Source organism: Mauremys mutica, chromosome 17 (genome assembly GCF_020497125.1).
Source record: "Mauremys mutica isolate MM-2020 ecotype Southern chromosome 17, ASM2049712v1, whole genome shotgun sequence".
NCBI lineage: Eukaryota > Metazoa > Chordata > Testudines > Geoemydidae > Mauremys > Mauremys mutica.
This window is the reverse complement of record NC_059088.1, coordinates 11,048,628-11,063,549: the sequence shown is the minus strand read 5'-3', so window position 1 is coordinate 11,063,549 and position 14,922 is coordinate 11,048,628. Positions and strand designations below refer to the sequence as shown.

The following is a 14,922-nucleotide window of genomic DNA, read 5'->3' as shown; positions in this document are numbered from 1 at the left end:
AGAAGGACCAACAGGAAAAGTAGATAATTTCAAAACTGGGAAGGGGGGAGGTTTTGTTTGTGCTTTTTCTGTTGTTCTTTCTCGGGGCAGAGAGAGGGACCAGGCAGAAAAATAAACTCTCCTAAAGCCCGACCTGGAATAAGCATCTAAAATTACAAAAATAGCAAGTAAATGCATTAGATTGTCTTTTGTTTTAGCTTGTGAATTTTCCCAATGCTAAGAGGTAATTTTATTCCTGTTTTGTAACTGGAATGCATAGTCAGAGCGGAATCCTCTGTGTTTTCAATCTTTTTATTTATCCTGTAAAGTTATCATCCATCCTGATTTTACAGAGGTGCTTCTTCTACAGTTCTTCTTTTAGGAACCTGATTGATTTTCAGTGTCCTTAAAAAACAGGGATTTGGTCTGTGCTCATTGGTTTAACCAATTGGTTGGTACATTATTCTCAAGCCTCCCCAGGAAAGTGGGTGAAGAGGCTTGGGGGGATATGTTGGGGTGGGGGGATAGGGCTCCAAGTGACACCTCCCTGAATGTTTGTTTAAATCACTTGGTGGTGGCAGCAATACCGTCCAAGGACAAGGAAAGGAATTTGTGACTCGGGGAAGTTTTTAACCTAAGCTGGTGGAATATAAGATTAGGGGGTCTTTCATGTGGGTCCCCACATCTGTACCCCAGAGTTCAGAGTGGGGAGGGAAACCTGACAGCTGGATAGACAGATAGGAGGTAGGTGAGTGCGTAGGTGGGTAGGTCAGTGGGTGGTTGGGTCAGTGCATTGGTAGATGGGGAGGTAGTAGGAAGCTGGGTGGGTCAATGGTTACATAGGTAGAAAGTTGGGTATGTAGGGGGGTGGGATGGTAGGTGGGTTGTTGAGTAAGATGGTAAGTTTGTAGGAAGGTAGCTAGGTGGGGTGGTATATGGGTAGATGGATGGGTCAGTGGGTTGGCAGCTAGGCAGGCTGGTAAGTTGGTAGATTGGTGGATAAGTAGGTTAGTAGCTAGGTGGGTACATAGGTGGGTAGGTCGGTAAGTGGGTCAGTAGCTGAGATACTGTCTGTAATAGAGCAGGGTGAGGTAATAGGCCAGGATGTATCCAGTCGCCACGAAGACGAGTTTGCAGCTGATTTCGATAAATGCCCGAGTGAGGCCACCTGTGGGAGCTGGAAGAAGCCGAGAGTCTGGGATAGATCCCTGCAACCCCTGCCCTGAGCCAGCCAACCCCAACCCTGGGGCCGGATACAAGCCAGCGCCCCCTAGAGGGGAAATTCCCAGCCCCCTGAGACAGCCAGTCCCTCCTCTGGAGCTGGGTCAGAGCCAGCACCCCCTAGAGGGGATAAGACCCATACCCCATTCCCTGCTGCCTGAGGAAGCCAATCCCCCACCCTCGGGCCAAGTCAGAGCCTGCGCCCCATAGAGGGGAAGGTCTCTCACCTGTTTCCGGTGGGTTCAGCAGTAAAATATGGAACCCGTGGGGGTTGGAGCCGAGGCAAAAGATCTGGTGGCCTCTCTCCCCACCCGCCATCCAGCTCAGGGTGCTGACGGCCTCGTCTCCCTGGGCCCATGAGCTGACCTGCAGGGCCCCCCGTGAGCCGTTCCCAGCCAGGGGCTCCCCGTCCACCTGCCACTGGAGCTGGGGTGGGTGATGGGAGTGCAGGGAGCAGCTGCAGCTGACGTTGGGCCCCTGGTGTTGGCAGGACGAGTTCAGCCCGGTCCCCGGCCGGGGGCTGTCTGGGGAGAGCAGGAGACACAGCAACAAATTAATAGAAAGAGAAACCCAGGGAGTCCCCTGGGTTAACCCCACTCAAACCCACTGGCAGGGAGTCCTATGGCATCTCTGTTTAAAGGGGCCAGGCACCTATGACACCTGCTAGTACTCAGTGGCGAGGAGTCCCACGGATTAACACTGCTGCTCTCCAGTGTCAGCGTCCCAGGGGTTAACCCCACTCACACTCGATGAGCAGCTGGAACGTCCCCTGGGCAGAGCTCTCCTCTCTCTGAGCCCAGCACTCGTACAGCCCCCCATCCTTGGCCGTCACGTTGGACAGCTCCAGCCACAGCTGATTCTCCCCCATGGGGCGGGCACCCTTGACGGCTCGCCCCCCCCCTCACTGAGCCCAGTGCCGCAGGGGGGCTGTTGGTGATGGAGAAGAGGAACCGCAGGGAGTTGCCCTCCCTGGCCATGAGCTGTGAGCCTCTCCCCACTCCCCTCAGCACAGCACCCCCCCAACTCTCCACTCCACACCCTGCAGCCCATCACCCCCACTGACCCACCGAATTTATCGCTGCAGCACGGTGCCCCCTAGAGCCTTACACTGCATATGCACACGCAGGGCCTGGCTGGCCGACCCAAAGGGATTCTTGGCCCAGCACCGATACTCCCCAGCATCCCCTCTGCTGAGATTCAACAGCACCAGGCGCCTGGCCCCTCCCTGGCTGGGGCTCAGGGACTCGTTCATCCTGGCCCAGCTCAGGGTGGCCTCAGTTCTGCTCCCAGCCTCACACCTCAGACTCAGGGAGTCGCCCTCCTGGGTCTCCAGAGACACAACGTCGCCCTCAGCTCCCCACACATCTGGCATTGGAAGAGACGAGCAGGCGGGTTAGGTCCCTACAGAGATTCCCCCCTGCAAGGTGCCGAGATGCAGCCACCTCTTGGGTGGGGTATTGGGGCTGGCTATACAGGCCCTCCTCACCCAGCGTGGGGACGTAGCCAGCTCTGGGGGGGGGTGCACAGTCTCGGTGCCTTTCCATGGCAGCAGGTCTCCGTCGCACAGATTGGGCCCTAACCCATCTCCTCCCTGCTGCCCAGCACCCCCTAGTGCCACCCCGCGGGATGGAGACAGAGGGAACCGGGCCCGATCCTCCCACCTCCCTCCCCACTGCCCTACAGCTTCCTCGGGCTCTCCCCTCCGGGCACGGACCAGCCTGCCGATGGGCGACATATGAACCGACAGCTCAGAGAGGCTGGCCCCTGGCCCCACCCCTTCTGCCCGAGGCCCCACCCCCACTGGATCCCACAGCCCCCCGACTGTGGCTGCTGGCCCCCCTAACCCAGCCCTGGGCAAACAGATCACCCCACCCTCAGAGCACTGGGCAGGAGGGAGGTGCAGCACTAGCCTCCTGGAGTCCCGGGCCACAGGCCGCCCCCCTGTACCCCTAGCCCCAGCCCCAGCGCTGCCCTGGGGGAACAGCGTGGGCAGTGAGCAGGAGAGGACCTGGGGGCAGAGCATGGGCAGGGCCACGTAGGGCTGTTTGGGGCAGTTCAGCCTCCCCTGGCCTGCGATACCCGTCGCCCATGAGCCTGGCCCGGCTGAGCCTGGGGCCTGGCCGTGAGCGCGGGCAGAGCGTGACTAGGAGGCGCTCGCTGATTCCCGGGGCTCGCAGCGCGGCCTCTCACCGGGGCGTCCGTTCCTGGTCAGGGTCCCGGTGATGTTGGGGGGCCAGAGTGGGTCTGTAACAGAAACCAGACAGGGGGGATCAGGGGGGCTGCACAGCACTGAGGGGGGGGTGTCACTAGTGATCCCTGAGCCTAGACACGGCCCCTCACTGTGAGCTCAGCTGGGGGATGGGAAAGTCTCTGAAGTGACAAAAGACCCATGGGCGGGGAAGGGAAGCGACAGGCCCGACTGAGCCCCACCCAAGAGGCGCCCAACAGAACCCAGGGGCCAGGTTAGGGCCACGCCGGGGAACCAGAACCGTGGGAAATGGAAACCCCAGGGACCAAAACTGGTTGGTCAAAATTGGGCCTAAATGGCAGAGTCACTAACGAGGGGCCGGGCTGCTCAGACCTGACTACTGGAGCGAGTGTCACCATCTCAGTGCCACCATTCTTCAGGTGCCTGGGCATTCGGCGTCCTGCTCCCCAAACGTGTCCTCCCCAGGGCGGGACAGAGACAGGGGTCTAAATAACCCCACTCGCACCCCGCCCCAGTCCCAGCCACCACCAGGGACATCAGACACCCCATTCGTGGGTCCTTTGCCTTCCCCCCCGCGGTTCATCTCTCCCCAGCCCTCTCCTTTTGCCCCCAGGCTTGGCCGGCCAGGCCTGGATATTTTACAGCCCAGCTACACCCAGAGGGGCATCTGAAATCAACACCCAGAACAGCCGGATGCTGGTACCATCTGGCCAGGCCTGGCAGGGTCTGTCCAGGCAGCCCTCAAAGCCCCGCGGCGCCGAGGCTCAGATCCTGGGTCCGTTGGGTCGGGGTCACGGGGATCGGGATGCGGGTCTCTGATTGCACCGCGGACGTTTCCTCCAAGGTCTGTGTAGACGTTCGGGGTCGGATGGGGCCTGGGTTCAGACACGGGGGCGGGTTCCTTCTAAATCTCCCTCCGGCTGAAGGGAACAAGGGGACGTCCTTACACTGATGCCTGAATTGATCCTTCACGTCACACAGGCGGCCACTGATTTACCCTCTGCCCTGGATCTGCAGCGCGAGGGTCACAGGCCATTTAACGGGGGTTTCCCTGGGGCAGGGCAGGCCGAGGTCTCTGGGCACCGACCCTGGAGCGTGTTTAGTGCTTTGCCCCACATAGAGCATCCACCGATCCCGGCAGAAAGGTGAGGGGGAGGAGGAGACGCGGTGGGACAGCCTAGGGGGATCTCAGGGGAAACTGGGGTGGCTGGGATGACGGGGGGAATCCCAGTAAGAAGGGACTGGAATGCGGGAGTGGATCCCGGAACAGGAGGATTCTGGGGGCAGGGCAGGTTGTGGGTTGAGAGGATCCCAGAAGAGAAGGGCCTGGGGACCTGGGGGTGTGAATGGGAGGGGGAGCCATAGCCAAGGGGGGCAGGAAGGGGTGAAGATCCCAAGGGAGAAGGGGCTTCACGGTGTGGAGGGAAGCTGTCTGGAGTAGAATTGGCTAAGGGTGCCTGGTGGGGGGTGGGGATCCCAGCAGAGGGGGCTGGGGGCCGGTGTGGAGGGGCTGGGGGGTCACTCACAGCCAACGTGGAGCTGGACGGTTCTGCGGGTGGAAGGTCTCTGTGGTGGCCTGTAGCTGAACGGCCCCATCCAGGTGACTCGGGGAGGGGGCCCGGAGCAGCGCCCAGGGGCTGTGCAGGTCACAGTGACCGGCTCCCCGGCCAGCAGCGTCCCTGGCAGCTCCCGCGCCGGCGAGATCTGGATCTCTGGCTCTTCCGTCAGCCCTGGGACACGGGGAGAGGGAAGAGAATCACTCAGGGACACGGGGCCTTTCCCCTCTAGGGGCGCGGCCCCGATCCAGCCCCAGGGCAGGGACTGGCTGGCTCAGGAGGGCTGATCAGCGGTGTCATAAATATAGAGGGAAGAGTAACAACTCTCTGTGTGCAGTAGCATCAAATCCCTCTTCGGCAGCTGTACTAAATCATCTCCCCTGTAAGGGATTGATCAGCTCAGATAACCTAGTTGGCTCCTTACCAGAAGGACGGAAGCTATTTTCAAATCTGTGGGGGTGGGGGGAGGATTTGTTTGTTGCTCTCTTTGTTGTTCCCTCTCTGGCTGGAGGGAGAGACTGAGCAGGTACAACAGCTCCTGAAAATATACCTGGAAGAATAGATCTAAAACCACAGACATTGTAAGGAGGCAAGTAAAGGCGCTAGGTTATCTTTTGTTTTAGCTTGTGACTTTTCCTCTGCTACAGAGATAGTTTGATTCCTGTTTTTGTAACTGTGAAGCTGAGCCAGAGGGGAATCCTCTGTGTTTGAAATCTTTTATTTACCCTGTGAAGTTACCTTCCAAACTGATTTTGCAGCTGTGACTCTTTTTTTATATATGTAAATAAAATTCTTCTTTTAAGAACCTGATTGTCTTCAGGACACTGACAATCAAAGAGTCTGGTCTGTGCTCACATTGCTAACCAATTGGTTTGTATATTGTTCTCAAGCCTCCACAGGAAAAGGGGTGAAGAGGCTTGGGGGGATATTTTGTGGGGATTGGGATTCCAAGTGACCCTTCCTTGAATTTTTCTATAAATCACTTGGTGGTGGCAGCAATAGCGTCCAAAGACATGGGAAGGAATTTGTGCCTTGGGGAAGTTTTTAACCTCAGCTGGTAGAATATAAGTTTAAGGGGTTTTTCATGCAGGTCCCGACACCTGTACCCCAGAGTTCAGAGTAGGGGGGACCCTCACAAGCGGTGAATGTGGCTGCTATTACCTGATATGGAGATGGTGAGCACAGGGTCAGAGCCATCTGAATTGGAGCGGTAAGTGTGTTCAGACGGGCCTTTCTCGAAGCTAAAGAAATATCTCCCTGCATCCGTCCGTCGTGCGTCACTGATTTGCAGGGAGCAGTCGCCGCATGCTGGATCCCCCGTCAGCAGGAACCGGCCCTGGGTCCCCTGCGACACCCCAAGACTGGTGCCACTGGCGGCCACGGGAGGATCCTCGCCCACAGTAGCAGGCTCCTTGTACCAGTGTCCGTAGAGCTGGGCCGAGGGATTGTTGGTGTCGTACGAGGCTGGGTACGTGAAGGTGCAGGGGACGAGAACGCAGAGACCATCCTGCACTGACACCGATTGTGGCACCGTCAGGGTAAATCTGGGCAGCTGGGACAGGGACCCTGCAGGGGACAGGGAGGGATCGAAGTGGGACCCATAGAGAGCCGAGACCAACCCTGAGCTTCCCCACACCTCTGCCGGTTCCCCTCACTCCCGACCTGCAGCCCCTGCGAGCCCAGCCCTGGGTCCTTGACCAATTCTCACTCCATTTATTTCCATCCCTCCCTACATCGAGACCCCTGCCCCCGCTGCCTGTCACTCAGCGCCCCCTAACACCACACTGGGGCACTGGGCTCCCCTCCCCTTCTGCCCAGTCTCCCTTCCAAGTTCTGGGTCAGACCTGGCCCCGCTCAGCGCAGGTTCTGCCCTTCTCCCTGCCCTGGGGCTGCAGGTGCTGCTTACTTACCCCTCCAGAGCAGGGTGAGGATCAGGACCCTCAGCGTGGCAGGACCCCCTGCTCTCCAGAGGGGACCCTGAGGTGGGAGCTCCCTTTCCCCGGTGTCCTCCTGTGGCAGCAGGGCTGTGCCCATGGCTGGGGTGTTCAGCTGGGACAGACCTAGAGAGAGACGGGGGGGTGAGTATTGTGAGAGCAGAGGCTGTTTGAGGACACAGATCTGCCTCTGGGACCATCAGGACTGCTGGGCTCTGTAGGGGGCTGATCTGGGGCTGATCTGATCTGGACCTCCCACCCACACAGCAAACCCCAAATCACCAGACTGTCTTGAGAGATCGTGGCCTAAAAAAACCCTGACATTGGCAAAAAAATCCTGAGATTTTCTCTAAGAATCATGAGAGCAGCCAGAAAATCCCGAGCTGGTGACAGAAGATGGTGGGAAGACAGCGCTGCTCAGTGCCTGCTTTGCTTCAGTCTTCCCACAAAAAAACAGCATGTGAGTGGGGAACCAGTGAAGTTACCACGGACAACAAAGGGGAAGGGCTGCAGATCGGGCTAAGTAAAGATAAGTTCCGATGAATCTGAATGAATTCAGATCAGTGGGGCAGGAAGCTGTTCAACCCAGGGGGCTGAAGGAATTAGTTGACAAAATCTTGGAGCCACTAACAAAATTTGCAAACTCGTGGATGCCAGGAGAGGTCTCAGAAGACGGGGGAAGGGCTAACAGAGTGGCCATCTATAAAAGGAGAAAAAGGAGGAGCCAGGGAACTATAGACCAGTCAGCCTGACCTCGACACCTGGAAAGCCACTAGAACAATGTATAAAACCTTCAATTTGTGAGGCCGAAGGGGTGATCACCAGCATGGATTTACCAAGAACAAATCCTGCCAAACCAGCTTGGTTTCCTTCTTTGATGAGGTAACTGGTTGGTGGCAGGGGGAAAGCAGTGGACATAACATACCTGGACTTCAGCAAGGCTTTTCACACAGTCCCACATGACATTCTCATACGTAAGCTGGAGAAGACATCTGACAAAACTCAAATAACCAGGGAGGAGTATAAAAGTATTGCTCAGGCATGCAGGAGTGAAATTAGGAAGGCCAAATCATACTTGGAGTTGCAGATAGCTGGAGATGTTAGGAGTAACAAGAAGGGTTTCTTTAGGTATGTTAGCAACAGGAAGAAAGTCAAGGAAAGTGTGGGCCCCTTGCTGAATGAGGGAGGGAACCTAGTTACAGAGGATGTGGAGAAAGCTAGTGTACTCAATGCTTTTTTTGCCTCTGTCTTCACAGACAAGGTCAGCTCCCAGACAGCTGCACTCTGCAGCACGGTATGGGGAGGAGGTGACCAGCTCTCTGTGGAGAAAGAAGTAGTTCGGGACTATTTAGAAAAGCTGGACGAGCACAAGTCCATGGGGCTGGATGCGCTGCATCCGAGGGTGCTAAAGGAGTTGGCCGATGAGATTGCAGAGCCATTGGCCATTATCTTTGAAAAATCATGGCGATTGGGGGAGGTCCCGGATGACTGGAAAAAAGCTAATGTAGTGCCCATCTTTAAAAAAGGGAAGAAGGAAGATCCAGGGAACTACAGGCCAGTCAGTATCACCTCAGTCCCTGGAAAAATCATGGAACAGGTCCTCAAGGAATCAATTCTGAACCACTTAAAGGAGGGGAAAGTGATCAGGAACAGTCAGCATGGATTCACCAAGGGCAAGTCATGCCTGACTAACCTAATTGTCTTCTATGATGAGATAACCGGCTCTGTGGATGAGGGGAAAGCAGTGGACGTGCTATTACTGGACTTTAGCAAAGCTTTTGATACAGTCTCCCACAGTATTCCTGCCAGCAAGTTAAAGAAGTATGGGCTGGATGAATGGACGGTAAGGTGGATAGAAAACTGGCTAGATGGTCTGGCTCAACGGGTAGTGATCAATGGTTCCATGTCTAGTTGGCAGCCGGTATCAAGTGGAGTGCCCCAAGGGTCGGTGCTGGGGCCGGTTTTGTTCAATATCTTTATTAATGATCTGGAGGATGGTGTGGACTGCACCCTTAGCAAATTTGCAGATGACACCAAACTGGGAGGAGTGGTTGATACGCTGGAGGGTAGGGATAGGATACAGAGGGACCTAGACAAATTAGAGGCTTGGGCAAAAAGAAATATGATGAGGTTCAACAAGGACAAGTGCAGAGTCCTGCACTTAGGATGGAAGAATCCCATTTACTGCTATAGACTAGGGACCGAATGGCTGGGCAGCAGTTGTGCAGAAAAGGACCTAGGGGTTACGGTGGACGCAAAGCTGTATATGAGTCAACAGTGTGCCCTTGTTGCCAAGAAGGCTAATGGCATTTTGGGTTGTATAAGTAGGGGCATTTCCAGCAGATCGAGGGACGTGATCATTCCCCTCTATTCAGCACTGGTGAGGCCTCATTTGGAGTACTGTGTCCATTTTTGGGCCCCACACTAGAAGAAGGATGTGGTTAAATTGGAGAGAGTCCAGCGGAAGGCAACAAAAATGATTAGGGGGCTGGAGCACATGACTTATGAGGAGAGGCTGAGGGAACTGAGATTGTTTAGGCTGCAGAAGAGAAGAATGAGGGTGGATTTGATAGCTGCTTTCAACTAACTGAAAGGGCGTTCCAAAGAGGATGGATCTAGACTGTTCTCAGTGGTAGCAGATGACAGAACAAGGAGTAATGGTCTCAAGTTGCAGAGGGGGAGGTTTAGTTTGGACATTAGGAAAAACTTTTTCACTAGTAGGGTGGTGAAGAACTGGAATGGGTTACCTAGGAAGGTGGTGGAATCTCCTTCCTTAGAGGTTTTTAAGGTCAGGCTTGACAAAGCCCTGGCTGGGATGATTTAGTTGGGTTTGATCCTGCTTTGAGCAGGGGGTTGGACTAGATACCTCCTGAGATCCCTTCCAACCCTGAGATTCTATGATTCTATGATTGCAGAACTACTAACTCTCATTTAAATCAGCTTTTGTACCAGATGACTGTAGAATAGCGAATGTGACACCAATTTTTAAAAAAGGTTCCAGAGGTGATCCTGGCAGTTGAAGGTTCAATAAGCCTATCTTCAGTGACGGGCAAACTGGTTGAAATTATAGTAAAGTGAAAGTATAGTAAAGAACAGAATGATCAGATGCAGAGATTTGTTGGGGAAGACTCAGTATGGTTTTTGTAAAGAGAAATCATGGTTCACCAAACTGCAAGAATTTTTTGAGGCAGTCAACAGCATGTGGACAAGGGTGACCCAGTCAATGTCCTTAGATTTTCAGAAAGCCTTTGACAAGGTTCCTCCCAAAAGGTTCTTATGCAAAGTGAGCTGTCATGGGATAAGTGGGAAGGGTCTCTCCTGGATCAGTAATTGGTTAAAAGATAGCAAACCAAGGATAGGAATAAATGGCTAATTTTCATAGTGGGGAGAGGTGAATAGTGGTGTCCCCCAGGCGTCTGTACTGGGACCAGTTCTGTTCAAGATGTTCATAAACGATCTGGAAAAAGGGGTAAACAGGGAGGTGGAAAAGTTTTCAGATTATACAAAACTACTCAAGAGAGTTAAGTTCAAAGCTGACTGCGAAGAGCTACAAAGGGATCTCACATAACTGGGTGACTGGGTAACAAAATGGCAGATGAAATTCGATGTTAATAAATGCAAAGTTATGTACATTGGAAAACATAATCCGAACTATACATATAGGGTGATGGGGTATAAATTATATGTTACCACTCAAGGAAAAGATCTGAGAGTCACTATGGATAGTTCTCTGAAAACACACACTCAGTGTGCAGTGGCCATCAAAAAACTGAATGTTGGGAATCATTAAGAAAAGGAAAGATAGTAAGACAGAAGATATCATAGTGCCTCGATACAAATCCATGGCACACCCACATCTTGAATACTGCGTGCAGTTCTGGAGGCCTCATCTCAAATCGGAATTGGAAAAGATTCAGAAAAGAGCAACAAAAATGATGATGGGTGTGGAACAGCTTTCACAGAAGGAGAGATTAATAAAACTGGGACTGGTCAGCTTGGAAAAGAGACGCCTAAGGGGGGCTATGATAGAGGTCTGTAAAATCCTGACTAGTGTGGAGACAGTAAATACGGTGGTATGATTTACTCCTTCCCATAACACAAGAACTAGAAGTCCCCAAATGAAATGAATAGGCGGCAGGTTTAAAAGAAATGTAAGGCCGTATTTCTTCACACAACGCACAGTGAACTCTGCAGACAGGGTGGGGCGCTAATGCTGCCCTCTCTGCCCCACAGCTGCATTCCCCCCTCCCCCGCTTCACCCTGCTCCTCCTGCAGCTGGGACTCCCCTCCTTGTCAGTGTTACGGACCCTCCATCCTCTTCCTTCTGGTGAGAATGGTGGGGCCCACTCCCGCCTTCCCCTCCTCACATGTGAATTGGGCCACTCACACCTTCCCCCCGTCTTTACCTGTTAAAATGGTACAGGCCTCTCACTCCTGCCTCCCCCTCCTCCATCCACTGCAGTGAGCTGGGCGGGTCTCAGCTCGGATCCCCCATGGCCCGTGCACCATCCCCTGCCAGAGCAGGGTGGGTCGGGCCCCTTTGCCCAGGGCTGGAGGGGAAGGGACCAGCCCTGAGAGATCCAGACTCCATCCCTAACCCTGAGGGGCTGCCCTGCCCCTGTAGAGTATCTGGGAGCCCCAGGGGGTCTGTGCCCCACACATACACTCCACTTTGCCCCCCATGGAGTTGGGTCAGCACAATGGAGTGAGCACAGTTGGACTATTGGTGAGAAGTTTGCACGTATGTGCTCAACCTGGGGTATCTATAACTGCCCCCTCTACAATACCTGCCCTCCCTGCCCCCAAAACCACCCCCATGGGGAAAGGGAAACCCCTGACAGTTCCATTTCCCACCATCCCTCTGATGCCCTCAGATGCTCTCGGGAAGGAGGCTGAGAGATGGGAGCTGGGGAACCCCCTGCTGTACGTAGCCCCCTGAGCCGATGTCTCCAGTGTGGTCCCCATGGTGGGGGAGCCCTGGGGCAGGGCCCTGCTCGGGCTGGAGGGGCCACGGCTTAGCTGTGGGGGCAGGGAGCCCAGGGTTGGGATAGCAAGGGGCTGCAGGTCGGGATTGAGGGGCACCCCAGTCTCCACAGACCATCCAGCTCCCTCCCCCCCATTTCCACTCACCCCTAGACCTGCAGAGGGGGGCTCAGCACCTGGCTCTCCGATCCTGCAGCCCGGGTTCCTCAGGGTTTGTGACTCGGAGCCTGGGGAAGCAGCATGCGCAGGAACCTGAAAGCAGAAGTGGGCGCTTGCAGGTGCCGTTGGGGGGAAATGCTGTATTAGAAACCCCAGAATCAGCATCTGCCAACCTCCCCTCCCCCTGGCTGGGGCTGCCTGTGGCTTCCCTGCAACAGGGGCAGGCTGCATATTGCTTGTGGGGCTGGAAATAGAACCCAGGAATCCTGACTCCTCACCCCCACCCCCCACTCTAACCCACAAGACCCCACTCTCCTCCCAGAGCTTGGACAGAAATCGGGAGTCGTGATTCTCTGCCTCCACCCCCCACTGTAACCCAATAGACCCTGCTCCCCTCCCAGAGCCAGGGATAGAACCCAGGAGTCCTGGCTCCCTGCCCCCCGCTACTCTAACCTGCCAGACCCCCCTCACCTCCAAGAGCCAGGGACAGAACCCAGTAGTGGCCGGGGGCGCCCAGCCCCTGCATCGGCTCTAACCCTTTATTTCTGCTTATTCCAGTTACCAAACAATATTTTAACACTAGCAGTTTGCACCTCTTATCATATTGTACAGGCTGCAGATCCTAATCACTTACCCGGAGCTGAGATGCTTCACCTCTGCGGTGGGGCAGCTGCAAAGAGCTCACTGGCGCCGCTCAGAGAATCCTTCCTAAATCCTAAAATACTGAATTAACTTTAGGAAAAACAAAGAAATATGCACAGATCCATGTCGAAATTACTGTCAGTCATTTATTTAGGGGGTTTTGCCGACTCAATAATAAAATAATGTTCAGTTCTCTCTAGTCTTTCCAGGACGTGTAGAGAATAGAGACACAAATAAGGGGCTTTGAACATTCCTGTCTTTTGTTGTTGTTATAATTTTTCCCCATGGATGTTCCAGCCCGAGACCACCCACAGAGTCGGCCCCTGAGCTTTTTCCAGCCTCCCAGTTAGCTCCTAAGTCTGCTGGGAAAAGAGACAAACATACACGTATCCCTTCTCCCAGCAGACTGACTCAGCCCGGAAGTGCAGGGGACAAATTAAGCCCTGGATGGGGAGGTGGGTAGGGAGGCAGTGGGGGCCAGGGGCGATGGGGGACAGGATGGGGAGCTTGGGGAGGCAGTGGGAGCCCAGCACTGCGTGTCCAGGAGACAGAGCCCAAAGCCCATGGGCCAGGGCCCAGGGAGGGATCCCGGGGCCTGGAGATGGAGCCCTAAACCCCACAGCTGGATCCTGCCACCCCAGGGCTGAAAACCGACCCCACCACCCCTGGGAAAGTGGGAAACTCACTTGCCCCCTGCTTCTCCAGTGTTTGTGTCTCCAGAGGGGGCAGGGCCAAACCCCGGGGGAGGGGCCTCTGCTTCCCCCCCTCCCCCCACCAATAACCACCTGGGAGGCTCAGGCCACACGAAAAGCTGCATTTGAGAAACACTGCCCCAGAACGTCTTGCACAACCTGGATCCACTGACTGGAGATCTCGGTGCCATCGATGCAAGTGAGAGATTGTCCCAGATACAGGCAGCTCCAACGGACAGCCGGCTTCCGGCCCCACCACGGGGGGGACTGGCTGTGGGGAGGGGGAATGGGACATGGGTATTTCCCCTTGAGGTCTCCTAGCAGGGGAAACGTCAGCAGATCAGAACTGGTCCATTGAGCGCAGACGTTTGTTTTCTTTCTCTCCGTTCCTCAAATGCCTCCCAGGTCCCGGGTCACTGAGGATTCCCTAGTGATGAGAGCTGGGGCAGCGGGTCTCAGGAAAGGCAGCTGGATTCCAGTGGCTGCTGACTCCAGCCTTCAATTTAAGAGCTGAGATGCAGCTGAATCTGGGGTGGGGTTTGGGGTCTGTTTATACAGGGATCCCTCGCCCGGTGCTGAGCTGCAGAAGTGTCTGGGAAAAACCTATAGCTAAAAGAAATGCAGCGCCCCCTAGATGCATTGAGGCCAGTCCTGATGGCCGGGCCCTGCCAAGTCCCCCACCCTGGCCCAGTCTCCCAGACAGACCCTGGCCCGCTCTGCCCCAGGCCAGTGGCACATCAGCTCTGCCCCCTTGCGTGTGGGCATCAGTGGCTGTGCTGGGAGGCTGGTTGCTAAGCGGATCTCGTACAAGAGGAAGTTTCCAGTCAGTGAGTTTGCTCCACCACCAGCTGATCGGCCCCAGTTCGGGGCACAGGTGTAAAGAGAGGCTCTGTAAGGAGTGTCAGGGTTTGATCAGCTGTGATATAGACAGCCAGCTCTGTTTCATGGGCAGCATTTGAAAGCCCAGATCACCAGAAAAGTGTATTTTTTACGATTTTGAATGCACGCAGGAGACGGGGCTGCACATGCCCAATTACATTGTTTCAGTGTCTTTAAAGCTGGAAAAGTCCTGGGAATTTAAGGGCAGTGAGCGTCTTTCTACCTTTGTTAAGACCTTTCTTGGCAAAGAGTTCCGGGACTGCCCGCTCCTAGCGCACCAGTCCAAAGGTTACGATGCGCACGTCGTCGTTAGACAGTTACTGAAGGAAAAGTTGTGCACACTGAGGCAGGTTTTCTAACCTGTTAATCATTCTCCTGCCTCCTCTCTGAGCCCTCGCCGATGGGTCAATGTCCTTCTGGAACTGTAGGCACCAGAACTGGACACCGAATCTCAGTAGCGGTCGCACCAGGGCCAGATCCAGAGGGAAAATCACCTCCCCACTCTGACTCCGGAGCCCACTGTTGATGCACCCAGGACGGCCGCAGCTTCGCACCGGGAGCTCCTGTTCAGCTACTTATCCAGCATCACCCCCAAATTGTTGTCAGAGTCCCTGCTGCCCAGAAGAGCATCCCCCATCGTGTGAGTCCGGCTGACACCCTGTGTTCCT

At 55.0% G+C, this 14,922-nt stretch overlaps 1 protein-coding gene across 1 annotated transcript; it reads right to left on the bottom strand.

Annotated features, from left to right (window-relative positions):
* Nucleotides 1–2,272: 2,272 nt before the first annotated feature.
* Nucleotides 2,273–12,567, bottom strand: LOC123351980 (sialic acid-binding Ig-like lectin 12). The gene is made up of 6 exons (XM_044991664.1): nucleotides 12,513–12,567; nucleotides 6,876–7,025; nucleotides 6,127–6,531; nucleotides 4,936–5,139; nucleotides 3,391–3,444; nucleotides 2,273–2,565 (listed from the first exon to the last, which is right to left on the bottom strand). Exons 1-6 carry the CDS (start codon nucleotides 12,565–12,567, stop codon nucleotides 2,273–2,275), a joined length of 1,161 nt encoding a protein of 386 aa, XP_044847599.1.
* Nucleotides 12,568–14,922: the final 2,355 nt, after the last annotated feature.